A 21,958-nucleotide genomic window follows, 5' to 3' on the forward strand; every position below is an offset into this window, starting at 1 on the left:
ATTGTATAAATACAGTGCCTTGCGAAAGTATTCGGCCCCCTTGAACGTTTCGACCTTTTGCCACATTTCAGGCCTCAAACATAAAGATATAAAACTGTAATTTTTTGTGAAGAATCAACAACAAGTGGGTCCCAATTATGAAGTGGAACGAAATTCATTGGCTATTTCAAACTTTTTTAACAAATAAAAAACTGAAAAAGTGGGCGTGCAAAATTATTCAGCCCCTTTACTTTCAGTGCAGCAAACTCTCTCCAGAAGTTCAGTGAGGATCTCTGAATGATCCAATGTTGACCTAAATGACTAATGATGATAAATAGAATCCAGCTGTGTGTAATCAAGTCTCCGTATAAATGCACCTGCTCTGTGATAGTCTCAGAGGTCCGTGTAAAGCGCAGAGAGCATCATGAAGAACAAGGAACACACCAGGCAGGTCCGAGATACTGTTGTGGAGAAGTTTAAAGCCGGATTTGGATACAAAAAGATTTCCCAAGCTTTAAACATCCCAAGGAGCACTGTGCAAGCGATAATATTGAAATGGAAGGAGTATCAGACCACTACAAATCTATGAAGACCCGGCCGTCCCTCTAAACTTTCAGCTCATACAATGAGAAGACTGATCAGAGATGCAGCCAAGAGGCCCATGATCACTCTGGATGAACTGCAGAGATCTACAGCTGAGCGGGAGACTCTGTCCATAGGACAACAATCAGTCGTATACTGCACAAATCTGGCCTTTATGGAAGAGTGGCAAGAAGAAAGCCATTTCTTAAAGATATCCATAAAAGTGTCGTTCAAAGTTTGCCAAAAGCCACCTGGGAGACACACCAAACATGTGGAAGAAGGTGCTGTGGTCAGATGAAACCAAAATCGAACTTTCTGGCAACAATGCAAAACGTTATGTTTGCCGTAAAAGCAACACAGCTCATCACCCTTAACACACCATCCCCACTGTCAAACATGGTGGTGGCAGCATCATGGTTTGGGCCTGCTTTTCTTCAGCAGGGACAGGGAAGATGGTTAAAATTGATGGGAAGATGGATGGAGCCAAATACAGGACCATTCTGGAAGAAAACCTGATGGAGTCTGCAAAAGACCTGAGACTGGGACGGAGATTTGTCTTCCAACAAGACAATGATCCAAAACATAAAGCAAAATCTACAATGGAATGGTTCACAAATAAACATATCCAGGTGTTAGAATGGCCAAGTCAAAGTCCAGACCTGAATCCAATCGAGAATCTGTGGAAAGAACTGAAAAATGCTGTTCACAAACGCTCTCCATCCAACCTCACTGAGCTCCAGCTGTTTTGCAAGGAGGAATGGGCAAAAATGTCAGTCTCGATGTGCAAAACTGATAGAGACATACCCCAAGCGACTTACAGCTGTAATCGCAGCAAAAGGTGGCGCTACAAAGTATTAACTTAAGGGCCCTGAATAATTTTGCACGCCAATATTTCAGTTTTTTATTTGTTTAAAAGGTTTGAAATATCCAATAAATTTCGTTCCACTTCATGATTGTGTCCCACTTGTTGTTGATTCTTCACAAAAAATTACAGTTTTATATCTTTATGTTTGAGGCCTGAAATGTGGCAAAAGGTCGAAAAGTTCAAGGGGGCCGAATACTTTCGCAAGGCACTGTAAACAAAACGGGTAAGAAGAAAGAAAGAAAATAAATTTAACTTTGTCGAATAAACTTTTCAATTAAAAGATAAAGTTTAGTGCACTTAGCAGCATTTATCAAACAGCTGAGAACAATAAAATAAATTGACCATTTTAACAATAGTAGTGCTGACACACAGTAGCAACCAGCAGCATTTCTTTGTTTTGGTGTTGGCTGGGTGAAGCGCTGCCATAAGGGGGTGGTTTTCTTTTCAGCCATCAGACTTAATGACTAAAAAAGGGGGAAAATACAAGGTTGAGTAAGTATTTTTGTATAGTATCTTCTTCAAGTCATTTTATAGATGGGTATAGATATAAAATCTAACATTTGTTTTATAAATCAGCTAATAATTCAATGCATTGTAAGTGATACAAGGCTAAAAAGTGTCTATCATCTTCCCAAAAACTGTCCTGAAACATGTATTTTTGTTTTGTTTTGTTTGTTGACAAACAAAACCTAATTAAGGGGGGAAAACAACTTTAGGCCATATGGTCAAATTTAAATGATTTAATAATAATGTAATAACTATAACTTATAACTATAACTTATAACAATAACGTGTTTCACTAGTAAATTGCTGTTGAACGACAAAAACAACCACCATGGCAAAAGGGTATTTTACAACAACTTTGAATGCACCGCGACGCACCGTCTGTGTTGTTCTTCAGACAAGTAGCTAAACAACGGCAACAGCACACTGCTTAACATACTGCTGTTGGATCCTATACAATGAAATAAATCACATTTTAATCCATCTGCAAGCTAATGGTAGGCTAACGTTAGCTGCTGACGAGTATAATGTTAACTAGCGTCACATGCTGCGATGTTTCTGTTATTCTAACATTCGTCTTCGGCGCATCAGAGAGCAACACAGGCATATCAGTGGTGCCGAAATGAGGTACAGAAATCTGCATTGCTATTCGGTCCGGTAGATACGGGTCGTTAAGGCACAGGTTAAAAATCTGCAGAACAGACAAAAAGATTTAAAGGTCCAATGTGTAGGAATTTCTCCCATCTAGCGTTGAGATCATATATCGCAATCAACTCTCTCGCACCACGCAGTTCAAAGTACGTATTATAGCTACAGTAGCCTTCACGCTTCAAAAAGCCAGTCTCTTGCTCTTTTTCAATATCCTTTTTCTTTTTCTGGGCGAAGAAGAAGACTCCTGTTCCTGAAATTTGGATTTTGAATACGTGTGGTCCTCCATGTTTCATTCTTCAAACTTGCCGGGGCCGGGAAGCTACGATACCCTTTTGCAGCATTAGCAGCACCTGGGAGTTTATCATGTGACAGCGAAAACAAGAAACGTATTTCAAGATGGCGCATGAATATGGAGCATCTACCCCAGTTCATGCAAATGCAAATGTAAATTTCAAGCCAAAAGGAATACTTGGAATTGATGGTGGAGGTAAATATTCATGAAAAAGGTTGTGAACGGGCAACACAGATTTTGATAATGAACAACAAAACACGTTACACACTGGACCTTTAAATCAAAATCATGTCAAAGGTTGCATATGAAGTTCATCCTTAACATTTCAGTCTTAGACTTTTTGTTTGTCTGTTTCATTAAAGAAATCAGGTTTCACTAATCTGCCTTCTTCCATCATACCACCTTCACAAAAAAACATCCTGTGTTTTGCCAGTTAAATGCTTTTAGGGCCCTATCTTGCACTCAGCGCAATTGCCTTTGTACACCGACGCATGTATCATTCCTATTTTGCACCTGACACACAGCGGACTTTTCCCTCCACAGACGCACGTCGGTAAAATAGGGAATGTGTTTGCGCTCCCGGGGGCGGTTCAGCAAAAAGAGGAGGCGTGTTCCGGCGCAAACGTTCCCTGGTGCTATTTTGCAGTTTCAGAAAACAATTCCGCCACAGACCAGGAAAAACCTGGTCTAAAGTCAGTGGCGCGTTAGATGGAGTGGGAGGAGATGGAGTGGGGGGAGGAGGGAGGGGCACAACAGGAGCAGTTGGTGCGTTTGGAGGCCCACGCTCCATGGCTGCACCAATCCTCTCCATACTGTGGAGATGCGCCCGAGAGGCCGCAGCAACATCACCACCCGGTCAAGATGGGCATTTATTATTTTGCCGCATCCCGGACAGCTCCCGCTGGCGTGCGCCAGGCAAATCCGCGGTCATAATAGCAATCCGCCATGGAACAAGCGCGCCTGCTCTTAAAGGGAATATGAGATGACGCTCTGATTGGTTTATTGCACGTCACGCCCAAACCACACCTAGCTACTTCAGACCAACCCATTTTAGATTCGCGTCGGGCGCAAGAGTCACTTATCCCGCCGGTATAATAGCAACAGCGCCTGAGATCCGCACACAAAGCTACTTGCGTTTCACGTTTGATACTTGCGTTTCAGATCGTTAAAATAGGGCCCTTAATGTGACAGCAGAAGGAAAAGTTTGGTTTGCATTAGCAGTAAATACAGCTCCGATACAGTTGTAGATAACAGTAAACTGAGATGCTAGTATCAAGTGTTTGCATGCATTAAAGTAACTGGGTTACAGTAGGCTTCTCCAGCAGTCATGTAAAACCCTGGTTACAGTAATCGGTAAAGGGGATTAGGAAAACCTGATTTCCTAAACTAGATTTATCTGCCATGTACTGTATACGTTTAACCAGATATCTAAACTGCTTTTTACAAGCGTGCATGTGCAAAATAAAAGATTGCAGACATGTAAAAACAGCAGCGTGGCTGGATGAAAGAAGAGCTCCAAATCCAAAGTCTGACTGAAACTGAAACGTACACAAGCTAACCTGTACAACTCAACGAAACATCTTCTACTGTTAAATTAAGGAAGTCATGCCTCAAAAATAAGGTTGGGGGTAGGGGAGAAATATGATTACTAACCTGCGTGAAATACACACAGATTTACTGTAACTATGTTACTAAAGTGCATATAGCAGTAGTTATATTAGCGATTAACATGGTTTGTCTGAGTAACCTGGTTACTTAAGTGCATGTAAATAGAGTACATGAGATACATTAGATACAATTACAAACAGTATTGCTGAATTACATGCTGCATAATTTTCTGTATCATTTCCTGTGAATCCCATGCGTGTGAAGGCAATTTAAATCTTGTGTGGGAATGGCGGACCCCACCACTAACAATGAAAACTACTATATAGAGAAGTAATTACAAATGCATTAATGGCTATTGCTGACAAAATGCTGATCATAAATGGTATCAACAAAGGGGTTTGATATAATGAAAACGGTTATAAATGAATGTGAGTGAAATGTTAAACGGGAATTATACTTAATCTAAGAAGTCTTAAGAGAAATTTCAACTGGTTATATTTTGCACTTTGAGATTTCTCTCTCAAATTCATTCTTAAATCAAGATACAGCCTGTAACTGTTTCCTGTGTGGTAGAAGGCGTTTAAGGGCATATCAAATCTGTGAATGAACTTTTACTCCCAAATGAGATTTATTTTACAGTTTGAAGCGGAAAATGTTTGCATATCTTGGGAAAATTACCCCGGGTACAATCATTGCCAGCACTGCCATGTCCTCAATTTCATCCTTGTAACGTTGTGTGTTGATGTTGTATCATAAAGTAGGAGATGGATTTTTTTAGAATAGGCAGACCAAAAGGTAACAGACAAAAGCTGTGAAGAGACCAAACTGTCCTGAACCGTACAATAAAAGAAAATTAACTGCTTTTCTGCTCCATATGAGACACAGAGCCACATATTTCAAAACTCCTCAAATATGTTGCATATTGCAGGTCACCTATTGACATGCAACAAAGATCTTATTCTAGTGCAGGTGTGCTCCATTACCTCTTATGCTGTAATTCCTTGCTGGCATATTTTGGCTCAGCGTGGTAACAGGGAAGAGAGCGAACATGAAATCTACCTTCAAGTTTAATCAGCTATGTAATTGGATAATGATAATACTAAAATGGTACTGGCAAGTGGTGCCCGATGACTCTGGTGGCTTGCTGTTTGCTCTCAGGTCATCTTTTTGATCCACAGAGCTGCTCAAATTGGTTTGCTGGGAGCTAATAGAATGTCGCCCTGCAATTTTTTCTTTGTGCCTTGCCCTCTGACAGGCTTCCCTGTCCTCAGCACACTGAGACAGATCCATGCACAATAAGGTGCTACAATACCCAATAAAGGAGTGGGGAATTCGTCACTTAACGTCTTTAGGATACGTCTGCAACCACAACGACCACCTCATTTGCCACATCTGGATTTTGTTTTCTAGTTTTGTTGGAAACTGATGTGGCTCCTCTAGAGGAGCGGTTTCTTGACTGGGAAGGACTAAAGGGATGGGTTTGTGGAGCTCCTTTACTCTAGCTTGTTCTCCTTCTACTATGGATTTTCCTGGCTCCTTTTGTTAAAATAAATAAGTTATTGTTTTTTTAAAGATTGTTTTTTGGAACAGCTTAGACTTGAAAGGGGAGAGAGAGATGATGCAGCAAAGGGCGAACCAGCGGCCACTGCATCGAGGAATAAACCTCTATATATAGGCCGCTGCTCTATCAGGTGAGCTAACCAGGCACCCTAAGTTATTGTTTTGCCATCAATTTGCATCTCCCTCTCTTTTGTCATGGCTTTAGAACCATGTCATAGTTATTTCCAGGAAACTTTCTAGTAAATTATAAGGAAATTATTCTGCGATGGACCTGTGAAATAAAGTGCAGGTTTGACATCTCCTCTCTGCAGGAACAATAGATTTTTGGTTTAGCTTTTCCAGTCTTTCCACCGTTCTGCTGGTGAGGATTTCTCCTTACGTCTTCTATGTGCACCTCTTTCTGTCCCAGGACTCTCTATATAAGCAGAGCTGTGTAGTAGCAGAGATAATTCATCATCTGGACCTCAGCGAGTTCATTTTCCTCAGGTGACGTGAAGGAGATGGCGGTACCTTACGTTCCACTATTTCTGGGCTATCACATTAGACAATCTTAAGGCTACAAGCTCTTTGTTTCTGGAGAAAACACCACTGTCCTCATTCTGGACTTAAGCTGCTTTCACAGTAGTGCAAACAATAGTGCATGTGTGCATCATTAACTCAAGCGTGTTTTATTGTCATTTCAACCATATACACGGAACAACGTTTCATCGTGACTCAAGTGGTGTTACACATTTAACATATATAAAAACGACATTATATAAAAACAGGCTACATTTAGTACACACACTTTATAGGCTCCGTAAAGTTCAGCTAACGCATACTAGCATTAGCGCTTGGTGGGCTGTAAACACCGAGCATAAACACAGCCGTGAATTAGTGTGTAATGTAGAATGGTCGGCATTTAACAGTCACAAACTCCACCAGCAGTTAGCAGTTAAATGGATACAAATCACCACATTTCTGCGCCACTCGGTGTTAACACAGCCCACAGCAGTTAGCAGTAGCTAGTTGGATTTTATTTCTACACCAGTCCACCTCCACGGGCCGGCGAGAGCAGCCTGGTAGCTGGATAGTCCCGGTTCCGGTACACTGTTGTTCAGGCATGTTTCCACAACAACAAAAACACAGCAGTCACTGAACTCACGTTGGGATTTTCGTTGAAGGAGGATGTAGTCCAGCGTGTTGTTTAATGAGCAGACACTTGCAAGCAGGATGGCTGAGACAGGTGGACAGCTAGCGTTAGCTTTCCACCTAGCCGATGAGGATGTCCCCTAGCCGGCTAGCGGCATTGAGCGACACCGCTGGTCTCCGTGCAGGCGAAGCTCACGTAGTGTGCCGAGTATTCCGTCTGTAATAACGTTTCCTCCATATTCTCCGATCTGTACCGATGTATCCCGGTGGTACACACGTCCGGTAGTTTGAATGCAGATAATTGTTGTAAATGTTTTCTGCTGAAAACCGAGAGCCTGTTTAGCGAAGATTCAAGATGGCTGACAGTCGTTTTCATTTGGAATACCTCGGCCAGACTCGGCAGTCCAACCCCCTGTGGGCGTGTTGAAAACATACGGAAGTAGATCCTACTACTGGCTGTAGTCCTTTGCCTCTGGCCCAAAAATCTTCCGATGACGCAAAAATCGTCATTTTACGTCATCGGAAGGTTTTTTCCAGGCCCCAAATGCAGAAGTCTCTCATCTCAGGGGGACATGAGGGAGGGAGGCACGGTCATTCAGAAATACTATCGGGTTTCTACTGATACAAAGCTGAATGCTAAATCGGTGAAGTGTCCCTTTAAGCTATAGATTATTTACTATAACTGACCTCCAAGTTTTAATGTTTAAATAATGTATTGACATCTTCATACACTCTGATTTTAGAAGTTTTTTTAATTCCCATTCTTGGATAAGTAAAGACAAATACAACAGTTAGAAAGAGGTAGGAAAGAGAAAGGTGTGTGTATATAGTATAAGTGAAAATGTTTCAGCTGGCGGAGCCTGCAAGGTTTGGAAAAACAGTAGCATTTCAACTTTCCAAGAGCCCTTTGTCAGTGAGAGACTGACAAGTAGCAACATGAGCAATGTCAGTCAGAAGAGACAAGAGGAGTATGTTGTCCTTTATATGGGGCTTCTTGAGTCACAGCTTCATCACGCTCCCCTACCTCTCATTTCCCAGCAAGTAAGAGAACAGTGACTACACATTAAGGCATGGATACCCGGGTTTGGACAGATATTTAGAAATGATGGTCGGGTTCGGTTCGGGCTCGGTCACATCAGGGCATTTGTTGTAAAATGGTGCTGCGGCTCCTTTAAGAGAGCTCAGTGCGTGTGGGTGAGTGTGTGTGTGTGTGTGTGTGTGTGTGTGTGTGTGTGTGTGTGTGTGTGTGTGTGTGTGTGTGTGGAAAGTGGGCAGAAGAGAGCTAGAGAAAGAGGAAGCAGACATGTCGTAGGCTATGCAACCAGAGCAGAGTTGGTGGAATAAGTTTAAGTTTTGTACACAGTGTGTGCGGTGTCCGAAATAAACCCCAGTCTGAAAGCCAAGTTCATTAATTTGCTCACCAGAAACGGGATATTAACCCCGACGTTATTCATGTTATAACGTCGGCCCTGGAGGTAACGTTTTCTGATCATGGTCGGAAATGAACCATGCAGGAAAGGTTAACACATTGAACATTTTAACAGCTTAACGTGCGCTTGTTCCCCCGTGCGGGCTGATGCGCTCATCTGTTGACATTTCCGAATGCCTTCCTACAGTTGCTTAATAAAAGTTGGCTTTCCACACAAAAACGTAGCCTACATGTGTCATTAGTATGAATAAAAAATTTGATTTTAACTGTGTCGGGCTCGGACACAAATTTCTTAATGCCTGTCGGGCTCGGGCCGGGTTCGGTCATGGCTCTGTCGGACGCGGGCCGGGCTCGGACAGAAAAATTCGGCCCGATCCGGACTCTACTACACATGTAGAGCACATACAGTCACTTCTTCACCATGCAGCACTGCCTCGAACTCCACCATAATCATAACACTCAGATCAGCCCCTACACACAGCACAAGCCCAGTATGGCCACAACAAACACTCCCACTATCCCTCTATAATCCTGTTAGGTAAAAGGTAGTCTATATCCTTGACGTTCCACTTTCAGGATTGCTCTGGTGCTGCAGGAAATTCCCGCTGGATGAATGTATTTTCCGTTTCCTTACGCTTTCTTTGTTTTGGAATTTTAAACTCCGCTGGATTTATGAGGACTATGGTTAACTGCTCCTCAGATCTCTGCATGGTAAATTGAGACAGCTAGCTAAACTATCTGTCCATGTTTTCTCTCGCACGACTATTTTACAGCGGCTCCGTGCGGAGCTTAGCACCGCCCATGAAGATTGTGATTGGTTTAAAGAAATGCCAATAAACCAGAGCACGTTTTTCTCCCATCCCAGAATACTATGTGAAGTAGCCAGACCGTTCTCCGCTCCGTAGTGTGTGGATGGTCTGGCAAAGCGAGACTAGGTAAAAGGTAAAAGTGTTTGCATCCTCCTAATCTGTCTCAGCCCTTGAAATGTTGTGACTGCCCTAACAAGGATGATGACTTTGAAGTGTCGCTCTTCAACAATTAGAGTCTCCCACCATCAACGAAGAGTGTGATTAAAGTTAGTACTCATAATTTCAATAATCACATTAATCTGCAGCTCCCCTCGCCCTAATGGAGCTTTATAGTGAGTTTCAGCTCATTATTTAGCTGTCTGGCCCACAACTGCTATTTTGACTAACTTTCATCGCTCTCATAGTGTTGTTTTTGGCTGAAGCAGGCAGCTGTTTTCAGTTAAAAAAAAAAAAAAGCTCTAATATGCTCAGCACCAAACAGCACACAGACATTGTTAGCAACTAGCTGTTGAACATAGTGGAACATTTTGCTTCCAGATATTTTTACAATCAGAGACCAAAAACAGAGCTTAAAAAGAATAAATATATAACATTCATCAGGTGGATACAAACATGACTTTAAATGAATGATAATGTCTCTCCGTAACTGTTGGATGTGTAAATAAGCAACTGTTTGCTGACCAGTTCGCCATATCAACTTCAAAGGGGATGATATGTCAATGTTGTGTACACAACTTGTTTCTGCTGCCCCCAAGTAGCCAAAAATCCATTCCTGCAGGTCCTTTTGTGTCTGTAACTGACAATTTTAATTTACTTTGGTGGAAGTGTTTTCTGGGCTTGCCTAAGCACAAATCTTCGTTTAGCTGAGTTTTTCTTATCATACTATATTTAGTCTTTGGGCACATGGGACTACTGTTTGTTTTATATATTTCATTGTATTTTAGTAAAAAAACAGTAGTGCCATCTGCCGAACGACTTAATATAGTATGATAAGAAATGTCTGTATCTAAGAAACTACAAGGATCACAATCAAGTATTTGGTATCTATGAACTCATAACAAGTTCAATATCAAAGATATGCACATGTATTCAGTGCAAAACAAATTCATATGGAAGACATTAAATAAACACAATGTAGCGTTTTCCTGATTTTTCAAAAATCCTGACTTTGACTATTGATAAGCATATGATTTTAAATTTTTCATGTGATCTAAATACTTGTCGAAACTATGTCTGTACCAGATTCCAAGACTTTAGACCAATCAGAACACATATTGCAGCATTTTTTTCTAATCTCTAAATATAGTCTTTGGGAACAAGTGGGTATGTCCTACTCTGTACATATCTTGATCACGATTCCTTAACAAGCACATATAATGGATTTTATCAAAAATGTTCTGCCTGTAAAACTTTAGCTCTTACTACATCAGTTTACCTTCACTAAACCACTGATTGCTGCTATCACTTAATGGCACTGGATCTTCTATTAGGTCACTGTGACCTGACCTATCTCATCATGTAATGCAGGAAAATACATATATATAATAATAATAATAATAATAATAATAATAATAATAATAATAATAATAATAATAATAATAATATATAAAAAGTATTAGAATACCAAAAAAAAAAAGGAGCAAGGCTAGGACAGGGATATAATAAAGTATGCCAATTTTTACTTACATGTGTGGATTTATTTACTGAAACCTCTCCTTCATATTATTTCACCATCTGGTAGAGGATAATTGTATGCAACAAGCGCAATAAAACGGTTTCCTCCTGGCACACATTAGGTGGAGAAATGCATTAACATATATACACTAAGACATACATTATACCAGCACATTGTACATGGCCTCAGCTCCTCTAACACACACACACACACACACACACATACACACACACACACACACACACACACACGCATTCAGCATCGTAGCTGTCAGTACTGTATTATTTTCATAATACTGTGTATCTGATTTATAATGCAGTTACCATATTTGTCCCTAAATCCACTCTCAACATGTCATCTTTCATCATACACCTGTCTGTCAGCACTGTTGTCATGTTATCACCGCCTTCAGCCATGTAAGAGAAGATACTTTAATCATTTTAAACTGTATGTAAGTGTGCCATCATAAACAGTGTGTTTCTATTCAAATGAATTTACTGTAGAAGGTTTTGTCTGAGTGAATGTGTTCTGTGCTGTGGATGCAACTTTGATTAAATTAAAATTATTAAATAAATAAGTGACTTTCCACGCAGAGCAGAGGAACCTATATTAAAGGGATATTTCACCGTTGGAAAGATGAATATATTAATATAAATATAAATTGGGTCACTTATGCAGTAGAAATGTGAAAAGAGTTTAGTGGCTTCTAGGCTGAGAAAAGCCAGAAAATGTTTTTTTGGCTCATGTGGATGAAAGACACCAAATCCCAGAATACACTTGTTTCGCTGCTTTAGAGTCCACTCCCAAGCCACGCCTACCGTTTACAGACAGACAGTGAGACGGTCAACTCAAGTGTGTTTTATTGTCATTTCAACCATATACAGGCCAAAAGTTTGGACACACCTTCTCATTCAATGTGTTTCTTTATTTTCATGACTATTTACATTGTAGATTCTCACTGAAGGCATCAAAACTATGAATGAACACATATGGAATTATGTACTTAACAAAAAAGTGTGAAATAACTGAAATGTCTTATATTTTAGATTCCTCAAAGTAGCCACCCTTTGCTTTTTTTGATAGTGCTGCAAACCCTTGGTGTTCTCTCAATGAGCTTCATGAGGTAGTCACCTGAAATGATTTTCACTTCACAGGTGTGCTTTGTCAGGGTTAATTAGTGGAATTTTTTCCCTTATTAATAAAAAATTTGCTGTTTAGGTTTAATTACTAATGTTAACTAGCATTTTAGTTAGCAATAATTAGCCTGCCTATGTTATCTCCTTACATATACCTACGCTCTCTGTCTCTGCAAGATTGGGAATGATTGAGATTTCTCTTGGCACAGCTACCAGAAGACTTACAACTTTCAGACAGGTTGCTCACGTCACAGCTACGTCTTCGAGCTCAGTTGGAGGCTGCACAGTAACGCTAATAATAAGTTGAAACTGCCTGCAAGCTTCTCCTGTACTATACGGTAATCCTCTACTATATGACACAATCGTTAGCCTATTTTTACAAAAATGCCTGCTACAGAGACATAACGTAAGGTACAAGGTAATGGAGCCTTTTATACATTGTCATGTTTCTTTAGAAATAAACAATGGACAAATAGTCTTTAAACGCTTCAGATGTAAAGTTATTCGCTGTCAAAGTGATGTCAAAATGAATGGCAGTCGGGAGGTGATCGTTTTGTAGCATCAAAATGGCGCCATAGGAGGTTCGAGTTCTGAAGCGAAGCTTACCCCCTTGCTACTACTGGCTGTAGTCCATTGCCTCTGGGCAAAAAAATCTTCCGATGATGCAAAAATCGTCGTTTTCAGTCATCAGAAGATTTTTTCCAGACCCACAATACAGAGATCTCTCGTCTCAGGGGGACATGAGGGAGGGAAGCACGGTCATTCGAAAATACTACCATGTTTCTACTGATACAAAGCTTAATGCTAAATCGGTGAAGTATCCCTTTAATTCAATTCAATTCAATTTTATTTATAGTATCAAATCATAACATAAGTTATCTCGAGACACTTTACAGATAGAGTAGGTCTAGACCACACACTATATTTTACAAAGCCCCAACAATTCCAACAAGGTTTCTATTCTTGGACGTGTAGCCATATACTCATATAAACTATTTGACTTTTCTTTATCCGACTTTGTCTCCAAAACTTGAACAGAAAAGGTCACTCTGAATCTAGGCTTTGTTCATGCTGCTGCTGCTGCTTTTGCTGCTGCGGCTGTTCATGTGTATGTGTGTGTCTGAGAGAGTTGGAGAGGGATGGAGAGTGAGTTTTGGTGTGTCGGATTGCATTAGTGGGGGGACTTGTTTCTCATTGACGTTTCCTCTCATTTTTCTAATTTACTCTAGCTGGAGACGTTAAAGGAAGATGACAGAGGGAGCGAACAGAGTGCTAATCAAGTCAGTGTAAGTGGGAAAAAACTAAGCTCTCACTACTCCACGCTAAATATTTTTCTTCCCCTTATTTTTTTGTATTTATTTCACCTCCTCTCCTCCCCCCTTGTAACTCTTCCACTGACATGACATATCATTGCAGGCCAATCTTCACAGGGAGTGTAGGCTAATTGTCACTAAATCACCCAGACACAACTGGGTTAGAAAATGAAGGGCCAGCATACAGTGCACATTTAGGGTAAATGAACACACTCTAATACATACTTGCACACACTCTCACATTAGACAAGAACTTGAAGACAAGGTCACTGCGTTCTGATTAGACTTGACTCTGAAGGGCAAGCCACCTTCCATCGCCACAATTCTCGTTTTAGAAACTTCACTAGACGCACATAAATGTATTTCCTGCCACACACGCGGATCCAAATTTCCTCTTCTATCCTCACATCTATGTATGAGGCTGTCACAGGCTCACAGGAACAACAGATTGATCATTAGCATGATAGCATCGTAGCATTTCCTTTTCCTCTCTCTTCCACTCTTATTTGTTTTTCCCTTTTGTCAGAACATTAGCTGCTGGCTTTGTTTTTTCGCTCCTTCATCTTGTGCTCATTATCTTGTCCTTTTTTATGGATTATTTTGTGTGTATTCCTAATTTTCCATTTGCTTACACTCTTATTTGCATGCTTGCTAAAACACCCTCAAATATTAGACTCTTACTACCCTGAGCCCTGTTTAGGTTATTCAGCAGCATTGGTGTTAAATTGGGGTGCTACGTGGGTCTTTCAACAGTGTTTTGTGACCTCTGTCTTTCCTCAGGATGTAACAGCATCATCAGTTGTGTCCTGCAGTCAGGACAAGGAAGGTCTTCCAGAGAAGAATCGTCCCAGTCCTATACAATCCGAGAGGGATGCACTCCTAATCGGTATGCTGCCTTACTGTATCTCCATGGCATTACTGCATTTACAAAACAACAATACAATTGATCAAGGGGGTGAAAAAGTGTCTTTTTGACAACACATCCACAATGAAGCCTAAACCATATAAAACATTAATTACATGAAAAGCTGCCTGCGCACACATTTATCTTAACATTACAAGTTTCTGTTACAAACATGTACCTGTTGATGGACACATGAATATTAGGAATATAATTAAAGTATAAACATCCTGACAGAAAGTTTCCATCTTTTAATCACTCAGTTTGAGATTTTCAACTGTGGCTATAGTGTGCCTTTAACAACCTACATTTTAGTTGTTTTATAGTCTTATTCCAAGTGCAATCCGCTGTTTAAGCTGTTTTCGTCATGTTAGCAGCTTGGCTCTGGGGATGGCAATGTCATTGAGTCAGTCCTCTGCTTTGGTGTAGATTGAAACATCTCAACAACTATCAGATAGATTTCCATGAAGTTTCATACAGTTATGTACGGTGCCCAAAGAGTTAATCCCAAGGACTTTAGTGATTCCCTGAATTTTCCTCTAGCACCATCATCAGGTCAACCATTTTACTTTGTCTAATACTTTCTTATAAACCAATAACCTGCAAAACTAGTTAGAGTTCCATCAGCTCCAGTTTTACATTAATAAGCAAATGTTAGCATGCTAACTTGCTAAACTAGTATAGTTAACATTGTAAATGGTCATCAGCAAATCATCAGCATGTTAGCAATGTCATTGTGAGAATGTTAGCATCCTGATGTTAGCACCACAATATTAATTCAGTAGCCTATCTGACCTATACAAGCTGCTCTACAGTATTTTATGTCTTATGCTTCATATGTTTATGCTGTTTTTAATATGTTAATCTGTTCTTTATGATGATGGCTCTCTGATATTATTAAAACAATTTTTTAATATGTTATTTGAATTAAAAAATTGAGCTAAACAAATTTAATTTGGTAATTGTGCCACCAAAACACTTACAGGAAGTGTACAAAATAACGTCCTCAAAAATGGTGGTCTCAACAGAAATGTAACATTATAGTTTCACAAAGGGAGTACACACACTACATAGCTGTTGAATTGGATTACATTTTTTTTTTTTTTTATTTTTTCTTTTTTTTTTTTTTTTTTTTTTTTTTTTAAAAAAAAAAAAAAAACCTTTCCCCCGTTGTATTTCTGCTTCTGTCGCTTTGACGTAATAATTATGCATAATTACATAGCCGTTAGAGCAAGAGAGGAGAAAGATATGAAGAGAGAAAGAGCTCGATTTACTCATTAGATTACATAACACAATGTGACTTTATGATAATGGGAAATATAGCCAACATCTATCTCCCTGGTGTGTAATAAACTACATTATTTATAGAAGTAAACAAAGCCTTGTCCTATTTTGCTTCCTGTTTTCCGGCGCACTTCATTTTCACATGTTAATTGTCAAGGACATCCGTTGGCTCAAAGCATGAATGATAAAACTTGTCTTGTTAGGAAGTAAAAAGGAAATGCAAATTATGCTAGAGTTTAACAAATAATAAAGCTTTCTATATGTCTCTATTTGGGTCCAGTTCTACCTTTCTTCCAGTGCCAGAAAAAACTGCATCTACTGTACAGTAGATGCAGGTTTTTCTGGCACTGGAAGAAAGGTGTGTCATAGCAGGTAGTTAGGTAGTCAATGGTGCGTGTCCTCTGTGCATGCCCACTCTGGCTGTTTGCTCAGAAAGAGGTGGGCCACAGTTAAAGATTCTGGCACCTTTTTATGTCAGAATCACTCCTCTTGACGTCTTGTTTGATGCTGAGTTGAAGTGAGCATCGCAGGAAAGAAAAGGGACACTTGAATTCTGAAGGAAAATGTTTCATCAGGGTTGAATCTCTTTGCCTTTTCTCTCCCTCCACACAGTGAATGTAGATGAACACAGTTGTGTAATCTATGAACGCCTTCATAAAAACTGAGAAGCAAAAGTATACTAGATGAAAGTGTTTTTATTTGTATTGTTCAGCTGCAAAGGCCTTTCCAGTACGAGCTGTGTTTTTTTTTCTTTCTTCAAATAAGAATGAAACAACTATTGTGCTTCTGAAAACACCATCAAATCATCTGTTAATAATAATTCTGTTTTATTACAACTTGGGTCTTATTTTTTGTAGATTTGGTGATCATTTTTACCCTGTTACATGATTTTAATGAAGTTAACAGAGTCAAAACTAGGATTTTAGAAATACTGAGCTCAAGAGTCCAAATTCTCCCAGCTGAACCTCAACCTAAGACATTATTCCCTGGCCACCAACCAAACTAAAATACAAAATATCACAATTTAATTTTATCTCCCTACATTATGGTCTAAATGTTCTTTAAAAACCTTCTGTACAATGTCAGGTAGGAGGAGATATCCCTTTTATTTCAATTTATGTAGTTTTCTGCCTGAAAACATTACATTTTTAATATGTTTAAATAATAAAATCCGCCCTCAAATTCCCATAATTATTATTGTGGACACCACAATGTCCTCAATGGTAGCTACGATCCTGCACTTTAATTGCTGAGATGTGGGAATGCTGCACACACAATGTGGGAATGCTGCAACCGATATGACTCAGCTAAAGGCTGAAATAATTATTATATATTTTTTAAGATATTACAGGCATACTGCATTTTTGCAGCAATTTCCATAAATTTGGCGCAGTCTGTACAGCAATTTTCCTTATCACTCCCTGTTACAACCCCAACACCAGAATATGATTTTTGATTAAAGCAGGTCATCAATCCACTCCGTCATCACCATCTTTTAGCATTCAGCAGTACATCAAATCTGTGTGTTATTTAGTATGGAACCACAATAAAACCGAGCAAAAAAAGTTGTTTTTCTGATATCTCTATCTCTTTCTCTGTCATTTCCCAAACCATATCAAGGCTTACTGTGTGTTGAGAAAACAAACCAAGAGACATCACACTTGACCCAAACGTGCATGATTTGTTTCCAGATCTCATCAGTTACATACAATGATGGCCAAAACGGCCAAAAATAAGCATAAGTTGCAATAAATTGGGAACTATCCCTCAATTTCATCTTGTTGTTCTGCGTAGAACGTATAAACTTAAGCCTAGCTCACATGCTTTGCCTGCCATACATGCAGACACACATATTGAGGTCAGATCATCTGGAGACCCACCATCCAAATCTCAGCTGAAGTTTTGGGGTCTTCTATCAGCCTTGTGGTGCTCTAACGAAAAGCTGTGGTGAAGGATTATCTCTCTCCTGGCCCTATCAGAGTCGAGAGCACATGGTTTGGTTGAGGTTGTGGAGAGTTTCAGTAGCACACAGCTTTGATGAAAGATAACGGCATCAAAGCCGTCATCAAACACTCCCTCTAATCTGGAGCCGCAATATAAAAGAGGCTCTTAACAGTGTTGGGAGTCTGACAAGAAAAAGGCACTTGATGCATCCTTGCTTGTTTTTCAGTCAGGGAAGAACAGAAAGAATAATATAAGTTTTAAATGATTTATTGTCAGATGCACAACAATTACAGAAGCAATCATTGTCACTTCAAATGTTGGCTCTCAGGTTCTCTCCAACAATGCTAATTAGATTTGTCACAGAAAATCGCAAGTAAAAAAATAAATAAAATGACAATCTAAGACATAAGATGTTAAATAGTGCCAGTTATAGGATCAACATGATGTGATCACTATTCTTGTCCTTGTCTCTTTGTATATAGTCTGCATATAGTGTCTCTGTATGTATTTATTACTTTGTGTTACACCAACCTGCCAGGGGGTCTGCAGATGGAAATTAGCCTAAGGCTATAATCTGCCATATTTACATTTGTGAAAATAAAATAAATAATAAATAAATATAACAGAAAATATGAAATAAGGTAATATAGATTTGTGTAAGACAGTAATTGCAAATTAATAAACTAGGGGTAGGAATCATAGGGTACCTTAAGATACACAATGCATGGCTTATGATACGGATAATATCTCGATACAGTGATTCTACGATAATCAATATATTGCTAAACAATCCTATGAAGATGCATTACAAAATGCCCGTGAAAAGGTTAAGTGCAGGTTTTCTCTCTCTTCACTGCAAGTCCAAACTGTTAATAAACAGCACAATTCTGCAGCGCAATTTTTTCAGTCTGTAAATTAAAATAACAGAACTATACAGCAACTATGGGTCCAGACTTTGGATTTAAACGTGGCTGGGGCATCTGTTATTTTCTTCTGCTTTCCACCATCCTGTTGAAAACATCTTCCTCTTCAGCTAGTTAACTTATGTTCAAGTTTCCCTGATTCATGTGTTGAGCCTCAAGGAGCCATGAAGTAGTGACACTGGGAGCAGGGAAATCTATTTAGAGTGCCTTGTTTTATTAATTAAAATATCAATATTTGGCGCCAGCGTATCGATTATCATATCGCACATAGAAGGACGATGATATATTGCCGTATCGATATTTTGTCCCAACCCTAGAATCAACTGAATGTAAACATGAATGTAATAAATGTATATGCATAATGAGAAGTAATACATATTATTACTTCTCTACTACTATATTATTAGTCTGCTTTTATTTATATATATATATGTATATATGATTAATCGCATTAATGTCATAGTTAAAGGAATATTTCACCATTGGAAAGATGAATATATATTTAAATTGGGTCACTTGTGTAGTAGAAATGTGAAACCTTTTTAGAAATTGGTTGCTTCTAGGCCGAGAAAAGCGAGAAAATGTGTTTTTGGCTCATGTGGATGAAAGACACCAAATCCCAGAATGCACTTGCTTCACTGCTTCAGCGTCTACTCCCAAGCCACGCCTACTGTTTACAGACAGACAGTGAGATGATCAACTCAACAAGTGTGTTTTATTGTCATTTCAACCATATACACGAAAAAACGTTTCACCGTGGCTCAAGTGGTGTTACACATTTAAAACATATACTTTTTTGCCACAGCTGATACATTATCCGGACTTCTTTCAGTGGATTGATTGATAGCTCCAGAGGGAACAGAACTGTGTCCATGTCAACGCTCTGCTATGCATGGCAACGGTCTGTTATCCTTAGCAGCGGTCTGTTATCAAGAAATAACAGACCGCATTCTACATTAGAATTCAACCAAGCCATAAAAGAAGGCTAACACATAGCTACTAGCATTAGCTCTTGGTGGGCTGTGGTATAAACATCACAAACACAGCCATAAATTTGCGTGGGATGTAGCTAGAATGGTCGGCATTTTACAGTCACAAACTCCACCAGCAGTTAGCAGTTAGTTGGATACAAATCACCCTATTTCTATAACAGGCAGTCCGGGGTAACACCAAGGGGGTAAGCTTCGCTTCAGAACTCGAACCTCCGATGGCGCCATTTTGTTGCTACAAAGGTATCACCTCCTGTTAGCATTCCACTGGCCGACATTTTTTTTTTACGTCACTTGACTGTGAATAACTTTACATCTGAAGTGTTTAAAGAATCTATTTGTCTGTTGTTTAGTTCTAAAGAAACACGACAACGTATAAAAGGCTCCATTACCTTGTACCTCACGTTATGGCTCCGTAGCAGACGTTTTTGTAAAAATAGGCTAACGATTGTGTCATAACCAAGTGACTTACTGTCGCACAGTAGAGGAATTACCGTATAATACAGGAGAAGCTCGCAGGCAGTTTCGACTTACATTAGCTGTTTAGGTTTAATTACTAATGTTAACTAGCATGTTAGTTAGCAATAATTAGCCTGTGCTTATGTTAGCTCCTTACATATACCTACACTCTCCGTCTCTGTAAGATTGGGAATGATTGAGATTTCTCTTGGCACAGCTACCAGAAGACTTACAACTTTCAGACACGTTGCTCACGTCGCATTTACGTTGTCTCTGTCAGTTGGAGGCTGCGCAGTAAAACAAGTGATCACTGGAAAAGTGCTTCTAATAACCTTCACTGGTCTCCGTCCAGAGCAACGGGGTCTATTGGTCCATTATATATATGTCAATGGGTAACACAGCCCACCTCCACTAGTAGTCTTACCCGGTGACAGAGCAGCAGGCTGGATTGTCCACAGCAATATTTCCACAACAACAAAAACACAGCACAGCAGTCTCTGAACTCACGTTGGGAGTTTCGTTGAAGTTGGATGTAGTCCAGTTTGCTCAATGAGCAGTATTGGTGGAACAGGTGGCCGGCTAGCATTAGCTTTCCACCGGCACACTCGTTTAACGCTCCCCACTGATGAGGTCTCTTTACCGGCCAGAGGCATCGAGCACCACCGCTGGTCTCCATGCAGGCGAAGCTTGCGTAGTGTGTTGAGTATTGCGTCTGTAATAAAGTGTCCTGCATATTCTCCGATCTGTACCAATGTATCCCGGTGGTACACGTGTGCGGTAGTTTGAATGCACATAATTGTTGTTCTAAAATTTCCGTCGGGATGAACAGTTTCTTCTCCTGCTGAGAAGCTAAGCGAAGATTCAATATGGCTGACACTCGTTTTTTCCTCGGCAATCTCCGGAAAAAGCCGACAGTCCAACCCCCTATGGGCTATGCGGATGTGGCTCCTAATACAGGCTGTAGTCTTTTGCCTCTGGGCAAAAAAGCCTCAGATGACGCAAAAATCATCATTTTGCGTCATCTGAGGCTTTTTTCCAGACCCACAATACAGAGATCTCCCATAATTTTTTTTCATTTTAATGCTCTTATCAACATGGAAAAGTGGATCGGCTTGCTTTGTGCTTTTGTCGCCTGGCTTTGACGAGGGGAGAATTCGCATCAGCTGTGTGCTTGGCCATCAAGTGGTATTTCAGACTGGACGTGCTGCGATGGTAGCTCAGTTCACAGCGACAAAACACACAGATCTCTTTGGTCTTGTCAATGGAACCATTTGGCAACTTTTTAAAAGTAAACTTTCCATTCAGAATCTTGTTGGCATCCATTTCGGCGTCTCGCGCTCGCCATCCACTCAAAACGTAACGTTAGCCTACTACTCTTTGGCCGGCTCTCAAGCCCAAACAAGTGTGTGCGGTGTGCCTGTTGTTTTGTTTCTGGTCTAGCTAGATCTGGTTACTAGTTGTTGCAACAGCATGTGAAAAAAACTACAAAGTTTGCTAGGTCAAAAAGAACGTTACTCTCCCGATAAAAAAATGTACGCCATTAAAATGAGTTTGCGTTAACATCATTAATAACGCGTATATATATACTGTGTGTATGTATATATATATATATATATATATATATATATATATATATATATATATATATATATTGGGACGGCAGTAGCTCAGTCTGTAGGGAGTTGGGAATCGGAGGGTCACTAGTTCAAGTCCCCGTACGGACCAAAGTACAGTGGTGGACTGGTAGCTGGAGAGGTGCCAGTTCACCTCCTGGGCACTGCCAAGGTGCTCTTGAGCAAGGCACCAAACCCCCAACTAGTCGGGGTGCCTGTCCATCGACAGCTGCAGTCCCTTCACTCTGACATCTCTCCATTTGTGTATGAATAGGTACTGTGTGTAATGTCTGTTCTAACAACAGAGTGAA

The 21,958-nt window shown here is 39.9% G+C and overlaps 1 protein-coding gene across 3 annotated transcripts in view; it reads left to right on the forward strand.

Annotated features, from left to right (window-relative positions):
* The window catches only part of LOC120566768 (ecto-NOX disulfide-thiol exchanger 2-like), a 224,529-nt gene that overhangs the window by 196,346 nt on the left and 6,225 nt on the right, over positions 1–21,958 (forward strand). For all 3 annotated transcript variants that reach the window (XM_039813405.1, XM_039813407.1, XM_039813406.1), the window contains 2 exons: positions 13,451–13,507; positions 14,315–14,420. In XM_039813405.1, coding sequence (XP_039669339.1) covers positions 13,451–13,507; positions 14,315–14,420 — 163 coding nt within the window. The remainder of the gene's footprint in view (positions 1–13,450; positions 13,508–14,314; positions 14,421–21,958) is intronic.

This window comes from Perca fluviatilis, chromosome 10 (assembly GCF_010015445.1).
Source record: "Perca fluviatilis chromosome 10, GENO_Pfluv_1.0, whole genome shotgun sequence".
NCBI classification, from domain to species: Eukaryota; Metazoa; Chordata; class Actinopteri; order Perciformes; family Percidae; genus Perca; species Perca fluviatilis.